General features: G+C 36.7%; 1 protein-coding gene across 27 annotated transcripts in view; it reads left to right on the plus strand.

The window, feature by feature from the left end:
- Nucleotides 1-14367, plus strand: part of rapgef2b (Rap guanine nucleotide exchange factor 2b) — a 117158-nt gene that overhangs the window by 73578 nt on the left and 29213 nt on the right. For 15 of the 27 annotated variants that reach the window (XM_077247678.1, XM_077247685.1, XM_077247665.1 and 12 more), the window contains one exon: nucleotides 8156-8287. In XM_077247678.1, coding sequence (XP_077103793.1) covers nucleotides 8156-8287 — 132 coding nt within the window. Of the gene's footprint in view, nucleotides 1-8155; nucleotides 8288-9472; nucleotides 9509-14367 lie in introns of all 27 variants that reach the window. The other 12 variants (XM_077247661.1, XM_077247666.1, XM_077247679.1 and 9 more) reach the window with 1 other exon arrangement.

The raw sequence follows: 14367 nt of genomic DNA on the forward strand, positions 1-14367 counted from the left end.
TGTAATGTGTGTCAGTGTGTGAAGGCGGCCATGTGCATGCCGCCCCCCGTCACCCCTGCACACATGCTCAGATGTGTGTGTACTGGATGATGAAATGGCCAAGATTGTGTCGTGTTTGTCACAGTAATCAGTAAAAAGTTAAGTTTAAATGGCTTTATGATGACTGTGTGTGTGCGTTTGAGTGTGGGAGGAGTTATGACATCGCTGAACGATGCTGTCAGCTCAATATCTGTTGCGTGATCAAATGCATTTTTGATTGCTTTTCCGCGTACGTGTGTACATGCGAGTGAGTGATCACGCTCTTCTGTGTTTGCACATGGGTGGCATCGGAAAGCGATCAGCGGAGTGGAATGATGAGCTCTTTTAGCTGTAAATTAATTGATTTTCTGTCAGCCATAATGTGCGCTAGTGTTCGCTTGGCCTTGACGTGCCGTGTTCGAACGCCTTCATAGACTATACCATAGTCCCTGACATAACAGAGCATTGCTATGCAACAAATATAACAAGTGTCTGTGGAAGTTGCAGTGATATGGTGAACAGGTGTTTTACCTCAGAGCTGTTAGTATATTGTGGGTTTTAGCACAACTACAACGCTGTGTTGACCAATCATAAGTCAGAACTGAAATGTTTTTATAATATCATTTTCCCTTTGTGAATGCAATTTCACTCGGTGGCCATCTTAGTAACCATTGGGCAGGTATTATTTTGAATTCTCGTATGCTCACCAAAGCTTATATTGATTTTATCAAAAATACAGAAAAACAGTAAGTGTGAAATATTATTACAATTTAAAATAACTGGTTTCTATTTGAATATATTTAAAACTGTAATGTATTGCTGTGATGGCAAAGCTGCATTTTCAGCAGCAATTACTCTTCAGTGTCACTTTGGTGATCCTTCAAAAATCATTCTGATATGCTGATTTGGTGCTCAAACAACTTGATAAATGCTTAATATCGTATAAATGCTTGTGCATTTGTGAGATTTTTATCCAAAGGTAGAGTGCATTCAAGCTACTTATGTATATATTTTTAATATCAGGATGTGAGATCTGAGAATAAACAACCTTGGTGTTGCAATATAATCTACCTGTTGAGCAACCGGAACACAGTTACACAAAGTGACAACTTTTGCTGTCTGTAACTGCAGTACACATGTTTTTCTCATTTTGCAAGACTTGGGCTTGCAACCTGCTCCAATGAGAATGTGAATACAGAGCTATTTGAAGACCTGTAGGACTTATGCTGTTTAGGAAACCAATGCATGTAGAGATTAATTGTGGACACTCTTTCATTGAATATCAGGAAGTGGTAATTTTCCCTTAGCTTTATTCCCTACATTAGCGTAGTAAATATATTGACCTGTGTTTGTGAGAATATCGGTCCTGTTTAATCTGACACCAAGCCGAAGCTCTTTAATCTTTTGATCCTCTCAGCTCAGGAAAGCGAGAGGCCCCTATATAGAGCGATGCTGAGGCTTATGGGATACGTTTGGAGCTTTGAGTCCTCAAGCGTCAGCCCTTTTTTTTTTAATAATGTCACACCTTTCGCTTTGACAGACATGAGCTCATCACACAGATGTAGCAACAGCAGGTAGGAACAAGCATGTTAGAAACAAGTATGGATGAAGTTGTACTTAAAATAAGCTTTCCTAACTGCATGAAGCCTTTTTTGGACTTTGGTTGTATTTTGTCTAGTTATGTAGGTCATTAAGACTGCAGTATCTAATTTGGATTTTAGAAACAGCTTGTGACCCACAGACGTTTCAGAGAGCAAGGATCCGGTAAATCTCTGACCCTATAGCATTTATTAACTTCACATTCACATTTGGGTGTAAAAGGGCAATGTAGCCATAAGCTTATTCATTTATTTACAAACTCCCCCAGAGGCATCACAAGAGGGATATGTGGGACCCCTGTGAGTGTAGCGTGCTGTCTGTGACCTCTGCGCTGTTGGACTAAAAGCCTCTTGGGTTAATTGACGGAGGCCTGCCCTAAATTGTGTGGTAAGAGAGTTAAGTCATTATTATGTGCAACAGTGACATGAAAAGGGCACTTAAAGGACAGGAGTGGACCCCTGGGTGGGCACGGGAGGCAGGCAGGATATTGCTATTGACACATGTATATCGACTTCTGTCGCTGCCAACAATTTGTACAAATTATGTCTTTGCATACCAAAGATGTATGTAGAGTCAAAATAAGTTGGGCTGTTGCTAATAAAAGATACTTTTATGGTAATTATGACCAAAGCAGATTATACTACCATTAATCCCATGCTGGTTTGAAATGAACACCTGCCAACCAATTTTCAATGTGGGTGAAAATCCCACATATCAACACACTAGTCAATTTGGCAGGTTATGATTCATAAATTGTGCTCTATCACTTTAAAGACATTTTAATGTGTGGCACACATTGAGAAACGCTGTGCAGCGCCACATCTTTAAAATTTTCTATGAGCGTACACACACCGCCGGTATCCGACTACGACTCCGGCTTTTTTAAATCTTGCTGCACCACAGCATCACTCACATAGTTTCCATAGTTCCATAAAAACATAGTTTTTAAAATACAATGATTTTGGACATATATGTACATTACTGACCTTTTCAGTAACAGGTTTGTTTTTGTAGCCTGAATAAATATGCTACGTTTAGCGAAATAATATAGATTGCACTTTCTCTTTCCATTTTTACTGTTTTTTTTACCTTAATTCAAACTCATTGACGCCACTTTGTCGATTTTTGAAGGGAGCTTTTGCCTATATTCATACTTTGCACGTGATGTCACAAGTACTGGCTGGCGGGCAAGAATGTCGTTCTCTAGCAACGAAACCCAGTAAACGAATCAAGGATCTTGCCAGGACGTCGCTGGTTTTAATATACAAAAGTTGGTGTTTTGAGGTGTAAACGACATGCCAGATAGTTGTTGTGCGATTGGATGCACTATTATTCAGCATAATCGGGTTAAGAACGTGCATGTAAACGCGCTCATTCCCCGAAAGTGAAAGTAGAAACGGACTGAGCTTTCTGCATCTGTCGCTGCATTAACGCCGTGTTCTCTCAGAGACGACGATATAATGGTATAGCGACGACTATCTTAATTTACTGACTTAATATTTCTCTTGTGGACCTACATTAATGACAGTAAAAAATTAGAAGAATATTTATTTTTAAACAAGTTTTTGAAGCTGCTTTTGATTTTCACAGATGGCAGAGTTGTGCTGTTCGTGAACTAAAGACTGTTTTTAGTCCTATCACTTTAGTGATATTATTCATATTTAGTAATTGTATTGTTTTTAGTGTTATTAGTGTCATTAAACATTTTGTTAATGTGCTATGGAGACAACATAGCCTCACTATACAATTGATTGTAGTATTGGCGTTTGTATCAGCGTTTGTTGCCCGCCAGGTATCCATGGTAGTCACGTGACTGCAAAGTATGAATTGTGATTAGGTTCACTGTTTTGGACTGCCGCCTTGAACTTGAGAACGTGAGTGTGACGTGACCGGTGTGCGATAAGCCTGCCTGGGAGATGTCCACTTCCCTTCTGCTGTGCGACCGAGCCTTAGGAGACGATTAAGTGGCCACTTTTTCCAACCCATTCTCATAAATGCCAGATGTCCAAAACTTTTGGGCAAAAAGCACCCTAGCGTCTTTTACTGCTACGTGCAGGTAAACTCATGGCAATTATAAGAGAAGTCACAGTGAATTTTGTTTTTATTTCCATTTAATTTAATTTTAATGGTATCCGCAAACAGTGATTGACTGTCGTAAAGTCAAAATAATATATATATATTTTTTTTTAAAGTTTTTAGAACACTTGTGTATATTGCAATGAAACTTGCTTCCTTTCAAGAAGGCATCCCTAAAAGTACTGATAACCGGCAGTTCAGTTAACCAGTCAGATGTTAATTCATTGGTTGGTGAAGTGAATCTTCAGACTGAATAAAACCGGTGACCTGAATCTTTTTGAATAGTTCATTTGAAGAACTGGTTCATTTGATGTAGAGTAACTGAGGTAAAAGATGTTGTCTTGCCATTATTTTGCAGCACACAGTCTTATTACATTCAGTTCAGCTGACAAACTCACATTCACAAATATATGGGTAAAATATGATTTTATGATTGCAGTTTTAAATGGAAAAACAAAAGATCTTCACTCGCTTGTCTTCCTTTTTAAATTACAAAAAAAAAGTTTATTGTGGAACAAAGCACGTCTGAATCATTCATTCCAAAACTTTTGTCAATAAGCCTTCATGAGTGAATCATACGATACTTTCTCCAGAAATCTTTAAAAGAGTGTAAGTCCAGTGATCGCCAGGTGGAGACTCTCGCCTCAGGTGTTTCTCATTACAAGCGTTTCCAAACTCAATCACCAAATTACAATCAAATGAGTCCTAACAACAAGGTCAACATCAGAAAAACACCCAAAAATATATACAAATACAATAGCATATACAAAGTAAACAACATGCATCAATATATAAACAAAATATTCAACACATCAATTGCAACACATACAAAAATCATTACTTTATAGCATGACCTAAAATACAAAATTATTAAAAAAAACCTTCAATCCCAAAAAATATATAAATGTGTTGATGTGTTGAATATTTTGTGGTTTTGTTGAAAAAAAAAACGGTTGAGAGCAGTGATTATTTTTTGATGAATACAGTTATATCATAACTATATCGTGCCTGATATAAGTATATCGCCCATGTATATCCAGCTCAGAGAATAAACTTCATCAGTCTCCAAAGTTAAATTTCTTGTAAATGCCTATTTGTGTGTAGCTTGTGGCAGTGAGATTTATAAAAAAAATATATATAAAAAGGAAAGTATTTTAGGAGAAGATCAGACAAGGTTTCGGGGAGATACATTGAACGCCATAGACAATTTATGTAATATTCGGGAGGTTTAGGGAACTGGAACACATAAGCTGACCCACAGACAAATCTAGAGATTTCTGCAGAATTGGAACAGCCGTTTTTGTTCATGAAGTTCCATATATCCTCTACTAACTGTTGTGGCTAATTTGATAATATTCTCAGTACAGATTAACATTTTACCATGTTTAAATCCATTTGGCAGATTTTCCAGCTGAGAAAACAAGATGTTGTGCCTAAAACGATGTGTTCTTTCACAATTCTCTTCGGTCTGTCACAATCCTTCTCCTTCACCTAAAAAACATTTAAAAATATCAATGACAATTCACTTTAAGCAAAAAATACTTAAGTCTTTTCTTAAATAGTGTACATTTATTTCTCTAGAAAGTTCTTGTCACCGTAATGAAGATGCTGTTAAAACATCCCTGTACTGTTGAAACTCTTGTGGGAAGAATCATGAGCAAATCACCCTCATTTACAAACAAAAAGACTCCTTGAAAAATGGCTTCGCTCATTGCTCTCCGCTCAGTGAAAGCTAGTAACTGCTTCAATGTCCCCTGCTCATTTCTTTGACAGCCGCGAGGAAAGCCCTTGTACACTCCTGAGAAGTGAATGTACTGGCATGGTGGAGGTTTTGATGGCTTCTTTCTGCAGTGGAAACGTGAGGAGAGGTGATGTGTGTATCATAGCTGACAGCTCTGTGGCCATCCAGGACTGCTCAGGGAATAGCCTTGAGGAACACGACCGAAGGGATGAGGAGGGAGGATTGAGGCACTTTGCTGCTTTCACAGCACCTTTATTTTAACTGCTGAATGCACCCACTGACCTAATAGTGTGGACTGAAGCACATCACTGTGAGTGTGTACTGGTGCTTCCAGAACCCTAATTAAATACACTTTTTCTTTTCTTTACCTTTCTTTCATTCTTTTCCATTTGTTTGTTTTTTTCATACTGTCTTGCATTTTTTTCTTTCCTTTATTTATTTGATCTTTTTGCTTGCTTGTTCTTTCGATTTTTTTGTTCTTTCGATTTTTTTGTTCTTTCATTCTGTTCCATTTGTTCGATTTTTCTGTTGTCTTCATTTAATTCCCCCTCTTTCTTTTGTTTGTTTTCACTGTATTGTTTTTTAGTTCTGTTTCTCATTTTGTCCATTCATTCAATCATTCATTCAATCAATCTGTGCTTGCTTTCTGTTTTAAATATTTAGCTTTTCTTCTGTTGTTCTATTCATTGTGTCACTCTGTTTTAGTTCTGTATTCCTTTAGTTTTTATTTAATTTATCGTCATCCAATCTGTTGTTCACTCTCATTTGTTCATTTTTTTTATATAGTTTCGTTTAATCTTTGCATTTCATAGTTTTTGTTAGATCTTTCATTGTTCGCCTTTATTTGTCTGCTTTGTCTTTTTTGTTAGTTCTCATTTGTCCCACATTTTGTTATTTCTGTTGTACATTTTTTCTTTCTTTCTTTTTTTCTTTCTTTTTTTCTTTCTTTCTTTCTTTCTTTCTTTCTTTCTTTCTTTCTTTCTTTCTTTCTTTCTTTCTTTCTTTCTTTCTTTCTTTCTTTCTTTCTTTCTTTCTTTCTTTCTTTCTTTCTTTCTTTCTTTCTTTCTTTCTTTCTTTCTTTCTTTCTTTCTTTCTTTCTTTCTTTCTGCTTTTAGGTGTAAATAGCCTCAATTAATATGAATGAACTGCCATGGCAATAGATTCAAATAATGAATTTGTGCATATGAGGAGGAATATTCATCAACACATTAGTGTGTTAAAACACATTTAGCCTCATAGCACACCAAACAGCAGGAATCTACCTCCTTTCCCCTCTGTTACTGCACCTGTATCACTGCAGATACTGTGCAAATATATCATTTTCCTTATCTGCTTCTACTCCATCTATAAGGTTGTTTTCTCTCTGTTCAAGCTCTCCGTCTCCCGGGAGAATTGGCTGCATTTCCGGCATGTATATGATTATGGGAGTGGAAATTAGGTCAGATGCATTTTGTATGAAAGCTATACTCAGCCACAGCTGGCTGAAGACATCCAATAGCCCCCCCCAAAAGCAATTTCACTCGTGAACACACATACACACACGAGCACACACACTGACACAATCGGTAGCCGATTGAATGGGCTTTATCGGAATGTGGCCGTGTGTGTGTGGGATTTGTGTTCTCCAATATTAGCTGAAATTGGTTCTTAGCTCCTTATCTGAGTGCTGTTGTCAGAGCCTTTCCTCTTGCAAAAGCACCCCCCCCCCCCCACACACACACACACACACTTCACTCTTGCAGCCGCACCCCTTCAAATATGTACAGACCGTCGTCACAAAAGAGCTGCTCGCTCACACTGAACCAGAGGAAGAATCATGCCACATGCATCTTTTAGTCTTCAACTATAAAGCGTCTTTCTTTCATTAATTATGAATTTTTACTTGTTTTCCAAGTGGTTGTTTTTATATAAAAATGAACCAGCCTTGTTCTTGCTGTAATTCAAGATGGTACTCCAATGCCAAGGCTCTCTTGCATTAGAAATATAATTTTCTCTAAAGCATCAGTCCAAATTTGGCTTCAGGGAATCAATGTATATGCAGGCTTAATAGCAGACTTGTGGAAAATATGCAGGATTCTGGAAAATATGAGTCTTTAGTTGTCCATACGGCTTATGCACTATATGCCAAGTCTTTTGAGGTCATAGAATAGTTGTGTGTGCAAAACCGCTTGTCAACAACCATTAGCATTAGCAAGGGAGCTGTGCTATTCTGTTAAATCAAACTAGCAAACCCCCACATTAAATGTAACTGACCTGGCTGACATTTTGTTGCATTTGGCAGAACTATGGATGCTGTGGAGGGGAAACTTGCCCCTATTTAAGATACTGTCTGGTCTTGTTTCAGCTCGAATAAAACATTAAATGTGTCTGAGGGTTAGTTTCACCAAAAATCCTTGAGAAGTCATATCAGAAACATCAGACTGCAGGTGTGATGAATAAATGATAGCATAGTGGACTGCAGCTTTCCACAAAACTGACATTACTTTGAACTTTAGGGAAAAAGACACACTGCATTCTTTGACATTTTAAAAGTCCAATGAAATCAAGATCAGAACTTTGTTGCTTTAAGTCTATATCTATTCGCTATCTTGGATGAATGTCAATGAACAGATTGGCTGAATGGCTGTCATGGTTATTAGATGCTTTGCGGGATGTATATGGATTATGGACTTATGGTCAGTCAGTTGTACATCCTGACACTCTGTTTGTTTCCATGTGCAGCTGCCGGCAGACTTCAGCAGATTACACCTGGCAGACGGGATTCACCCGCAGGTGACACACGTTTCCTCCAGCCACTCAGGATGTAGCATCACCAGTGATTCTGGGAGCAGCAGCCTGTCGGACATTTACCAGGTGACAACACCATTCCTTGCTAGACACCTTGTCTTTGGGTAACGTAGGAATAGCAGCTTTGTGACAAATGCCATCAAAATGTGACATACACTTCATGTTCTGAACTGACAGCAGTCGACACTTTTTACTGGTTAATTCCTCAGTGACTAATGCAGCTAGGACTTAAAGGAATAGTTTACCAACAAATAAAACATGTCTTGGCTCTCATGTTGTTCCGTGTCACCTGAAAGGAGAACATTTTGGAGGAAATATTTTAATAGAATTCTATTATGCTCTCAAAAGCTGCATTTATTTGATCAAAAATACAGTAAATGGTAATATTGTGAGATATAATTGCAATTTAAAATAACTGCTAAACTGTTTTCAATTTTAATGTATTTTATTCCTGTACTGTCGAAGCTGAATTTACAGCATCATTACTCCAGGCTTCAGTTTCACATGATCTACTGATTTGGTATTCAAGAAACATTTCTTATTATTTTCAATGTTGAAACAGTTGTGTACACATTTTTTCAGGATTATTTGATAAATGGCAAGTTCAAAAGAACAGCATTTATCTGAAATAAAAAGCTTTTGTTACATGATACTCTACTGTTCAAAAGTTGTGTCAGTAAGATTTTTTAAAAATACTTTAATACTTCAAATTAATACTTTTATTCAGCAAGGATGCATTAAATTGATCAAAAGTTACAGCAAAGACATTAATGATGTAACAATAGATTTCTATTTTAAATAAAGGCTGTTCTTTTGAACTTTCAATTCATCAAAGAATCCAGAAAACAATTGTACACAACGTTTTTCAACATTTTTAATAATAATAAATGTTTCTTGAGCACCTAATCAGTATATTAGAATGATTTTTGAAGCATGTGACACTGAGTACTGGAGTAATGTCAGCTTGAAAAATTCAGCTTTGTCATCACAGGAATAAATCACATTTTAAAATATATTCAGATAGAAAAGCTATTTTAAATGGAATAATATTTCGCCATATTACTGTTTTAACTGTATTTTGGATCAAATAAATGAAGACTTGGTGAGCATAAGAGACTACTTTTAAAAACATTTAAAAAAAATCTTACTGATTCCAAACATTTGACCAATTTTGAACTATTTCTTTAATGTGCATGCGATTTTTATCCCTCTTTATTAATTTCAACCATTTCCATTTTATTCATTTGGCAGATGCTTTTATCCAAATCTTCTTACAGTGTATTCAAGGTACATATTTTATCAGTATGCATGTCCCCTGGTAAACATTTGCCACTGGACATTTGTCACTATTACTAAACCTGAGCCAATGACCTGTGAAACTGAGCCAATGAGATTAAAACAGAAGAGCCCCATTTCCCTTTTACATATTTGTGTCGGTCTTTAAAATGTCTTTGTTTTCCTCCATTAATCTTATTAATTGTGTTTGGCTTGGTATTTGCTTGGCTGTTTTATTGATTTCCTTGCGTGATGTGTTTGCGGATGTTTTGCGGCAGCATGTGTGCAAAGGTGTATGGGAGATAGTTCAGTTTATGCAGTGTCCTTGATCCTGGCCTGATGTCCATCTGTTAAAGGCTCATTAACACCTGGACTCTGTCCTCATGAAAAGAGGTTGTGATCTCCCTGCTCTACACCATGCTTTACTACAATGCTCCTCACCTCTCCTTGCGGTCCACGTCCCATAAAACAAGAGCAGGCTGAATGAAATGTTGTCAATATAAAATGGATGGTTTCAACTCTAAATTCTGATTTGATGAGTAGCGCTTGAAGCTAAAATTGTACATTCTTTTATTCATGTGTCAGCCTGGCAACCATAAACAGCCTACAGTAAAGCTAATTAATTGCTGTTTATCACTATATTGCTTAATGCAAAACTGTTAATTATAATTAATACTTTTTATAATTTATTGAACATCAGGGTCTTTTATCATATTGCCATTTTACAAAAGCAATAAACCACAAAAGGTTGTTCATTATGCCTAAGAGCATCACATACCAGTGGCAAAATTACTGCAATGCGTAGGCTCTTGTGACTTGTTGCTTAAAATCTGAATTAGTTACAGTTAGTGTTTGTTTTGTAGTTTTTGAACACTGGGTGAAAGAAAATGTTGCCGTCTCATAAAACTTAATTGAACATAACTAGCCTTTCATTGACCCCTGACCTCTGCACCAACCCATACTGTACTGTACAACATATCAATAAGCCTGTTGAAGTGCATTAACAGAGGAAGTAATTTTACGTTTATTTATTCAAACCTAACACAATGTTTGCCTGTTGTACTGTAGGTACAGTAGGTTCCAAAAGTTTGATATGGCATTGAAATTAAAACAATTTGGCGTCGGTACGATTTTTTTAAAAGATGCATTTCATCAAAAATACACTGAAAACAGTAATACTGTTAAACATTACTACAAAATAATATAACGTTTTTCTATTTTAATATAATTAAAATGTAAGGTATTCTTGTTGTATTTCTGTATTTCTTATTTTTTTTAAATGTTGAAAACAATTGTGCTTCTTAGGGGTGTGCCATATCATACCGTCCACGATAATACCGGTATACATTTTTACATGATAAAAAAAAGTGTCATATCGCGATATCAATGATATAGCGACGCGATGACGTATGGCGCATTTACGTTACCTAGCACGCACAACAACAACACCTGTCTGAGCGCGAGAGCAGCCTGTCAGCCTCCGATGACGATTTAGCAATTTCACAAACAGCTTGAGTGTTCAGCGGGGCGGATTATATCGCTTTAATGGGGGGAAAAACGCAAATTTGTGTAAAATTTCCGGTCTTGGTAAGTATACTCATAAACACAGAGTCGGTTATGTATAAAACGCATGTGACAGTGTGACAGACAGTATAATGAAAACAGCAATGGATCCATGCACTAGCTGTAAAAGTGACAGCAGCCATAGTCTATGCGTCTGTCATTAATGTTGTCGTCAAAACAACAAAAGATAGCTTTAATTGTAATGAATGAGAATGATTAGCCTATGTATTTAATTTAATCAGGAAACAGAACTAAAAGACTGTGTTATTTTACATTTGATTCCTTTATTATGTTTCTGTAGTATTTCTGAATACTGGTGTTAGACCTACACACATTTAACATTTAATTCAAAGATTGAAATCAAGCTTCCTTGTGTTGTGTAAACTCTTAACAACAAGATTACCACATTGCAAAAACGCAATGAGTGAGCAAACATTTAGCCGAGGTAAACATAATAAGAAAATTTTCAACAACAACAAAAAAAATGTCTATATCGTCATAAATATCATTATCGCAAATATTCTTGAAATATCGTGATAGAATTTTGAGGATATATCACCGACCCCTAGTGCTTCTTAATATTTTTGTGGCAACCATGATACTTATCAGGATTCTTTGATTAATAGAAAGTTCAAAAGAACATTTATTGTAAATGGACATTTTTTGTAACATTATGAATGTCTTTACATTCACTTTTTGATCAATTTAATGCATCCTCCCTGAATAAAAGTATTAATTTGTTTTAAAAATCCTCCTAACCTGAACATTTTGAATGATAGTGTATATAATTTAATCTTAAAGTTTTGATGTAAAAAATAATTCAGTCTCACTTTTTTAAATTTATGCTAATTTTCTAATTTAACATTTACCTCAATTTTAATTTAAAAAAAAAAAATTTTTTTATCAAACCACATAAAATAATACACAATAGATGCATTTTACTAGGGGCGAGACTTTTGGGCTCCAGGTATCTTACAGTACTTCAGGCCTCTATTGTCAAGATTAATGGCCCATATCCTCAATGTGACTGTCAAACAGTCACTTTTTTAAACATTTGAATAAATAATGATGCAGGTTCTTCAGGGAGGCTTGAAAGCATTGATCCAAGAATAGCCCTGCTAAAAAATGAATGTTCCCTTCACGCTCATCTTAGCCGCCCAAACAGAGCTATGGATCGCACCACATGGCAGTTTGAAAGACAAATTGGTCGTTTCATCAACTACAACGTATTAACAGCCCCTATGTTTGTCTTTCATGATTAGCTCGTAAACGGTTTTCATAAGAGAAGCCAGCTCTACTCCTGCTCAGCCTGCATTAGTGGTGGTGTTTGATTTGCATCTCCTCAAAGTACGAAGGGGAAACTGATTTGAGGACCCCGACGTGGCGTTTGTCAAGATGTGTCTTGAGTGCGTTCGTTTTCTTCAAGGCTTAATGAGCTGAAGCGAGTCATCAACCTAACCATGTCTGGATGAAGATGTGATGTAATGTAAATCCCAAAAGGTTCAGCTAATGGGTGACTGCTTAGTGTATTGATTTTAAGATCTTGAAACCGCATTAATCAACAGTCATTGATACCTTTCTTCAACAAGATTGTTGTTGTTTAAGCACATAGATATCCAGTCGCCGTGCACCAGTAGCTTACTGCCTAGAGAATGCATATTTAATTCACAGTCGAGAGTAGGGAATTACTGGGGTTTCCTGCGAATTGATGGATATAGCATTTGAGATTGTCTGTCATTGTACTTTTGTAAATACTGCTCATTCATAGATCTGTGTTCATGTTTTAACTCCAGTCTGAGCTCCTGGAGCATCTGTGAGCTCATGGAGGTTTTCATGAGGACCTTAAAGAAACAGTTCTCCCTGTATTCGTTTACTCACTGGCATCATGTCATTCCAGATCTGTATGACCTTGTTACATTGAACACACAAGGAGAAATTATCTTTTTTTATTCAATTACATTGAGCCATTAAGCTTCAAAAAAGGATGTAAACAACCATTAAATTGGTTCCTATGACCTGAGCATCTCTGAGGCCATACAGTAGTTGTTTTGTTTTTTCAAGAACAGATTGAAATTTAAGTTATTATTTTAGTTGATAATGAGCTGTTAACCGCTGTGACAAGATCATTGAGTCAGATCATTAATTTGGACTTGAAAACCATATCAGTCCAGTATGGAAAGTAATATGATTCATTAAAAAAATCTGATTGAGAGGAATCATTTACTTAAGAAGAGGACACTTCTCTTATGAACAGATGTCAAGATTTTTAATGAAAAACAATTTAAATTGTGGTCAGTTTCTCACAGAAAGCATGTTGTTGTTGTTGTTTTTAAACCTGAAACTGTGCACAAGTTTTTATGTTTTTTATTATATTGTATCTTTGCTTAAAATGTAAAAGCTCCAGTCGACATTATTGTAATCACATGGAAAACACTCTTAGGCATTTCTCCTTTTGTTTTCTGGGGAATAAAGAAAGTCATACAGGTTTGGAACAGCATTGTTATTTTTAGGTGATCTATTCCCACAAGTTGTGTTGACCATCTTAAAAGGGATGCTATGTGATAGACAGCCCTCTCTTTTTTATATCAGTGCATTTTGCCACCTGTCACCGCCATCCTCCCCCACTCCCCTGTCTCCACCCTAAAGAAGAGCCCAGCCTCACATCGCCCCGCCCCAGTCGCCCTCTGACTGGCTGCTTTCAGCACCGTCTGAATATTTGATGAGTAATGCAGGTCATTTAAGTCAAAATGACATGCGCTTGTGTGAGCCCAGTTCGAGAGGTTTAAAAAATTAAAAGTGGCTGGAAGCCTGAGCTCTAAAAATGCGGTTGGGACCCGGCTTCTACAAGCAGTTGGTGAAGGCGACATTGTGGGCAGTTACAGGGAGGAATAGAGTGTCGCTGGCGCTCCTCGGTCAGGTGAGAGAATCAGGGTTGGTTGGGACAGGATATTGTGGCGTAAATGACGGGATGGGTCTTTCTTTTGTTGCCTACCTTCTAAGGTTAGGCCATGTGCCGGGGAAGTATTGAGTTGTTTTCAAACATCTATCTCTGTATTTTATTAATCAGAAAATATTGCTGTTGTTACCTGTGCTTGGTTATTTGGTTTGTTTGTTGCCTTAGAATGTTTTTTTTTATTATTTTTTTTTATGTCTCTGGGGTTGCTGGTTGATCTTTTGACATTTTCTTTTAATTCTTTTGATTTAATGGAAAGGACTTGGTTTTCTTTAGCCTTAATCTCTTTTTTGGGGTCTGTGCTTTATATACTTTTGAAATCTGTTTAATTACTGATGTTTGGTCAGTGATCAGT

Source organism: Siphateles boraxobius, unplaced genomic scaffold (assembly GCF_051911475.1).
Source record: "Siphateles boraxobius isolate OS27281-9 unplaced genomic scaffold, OSU_SipBor_1 3, whole genome shotgun sequence".
Lineage (NCBI taxonomy): Eukaryota > Metazoa > Chordata > Actinopteri > Cypriniformes > Leuciscidae > Siphateles > Siphateles boraxobius.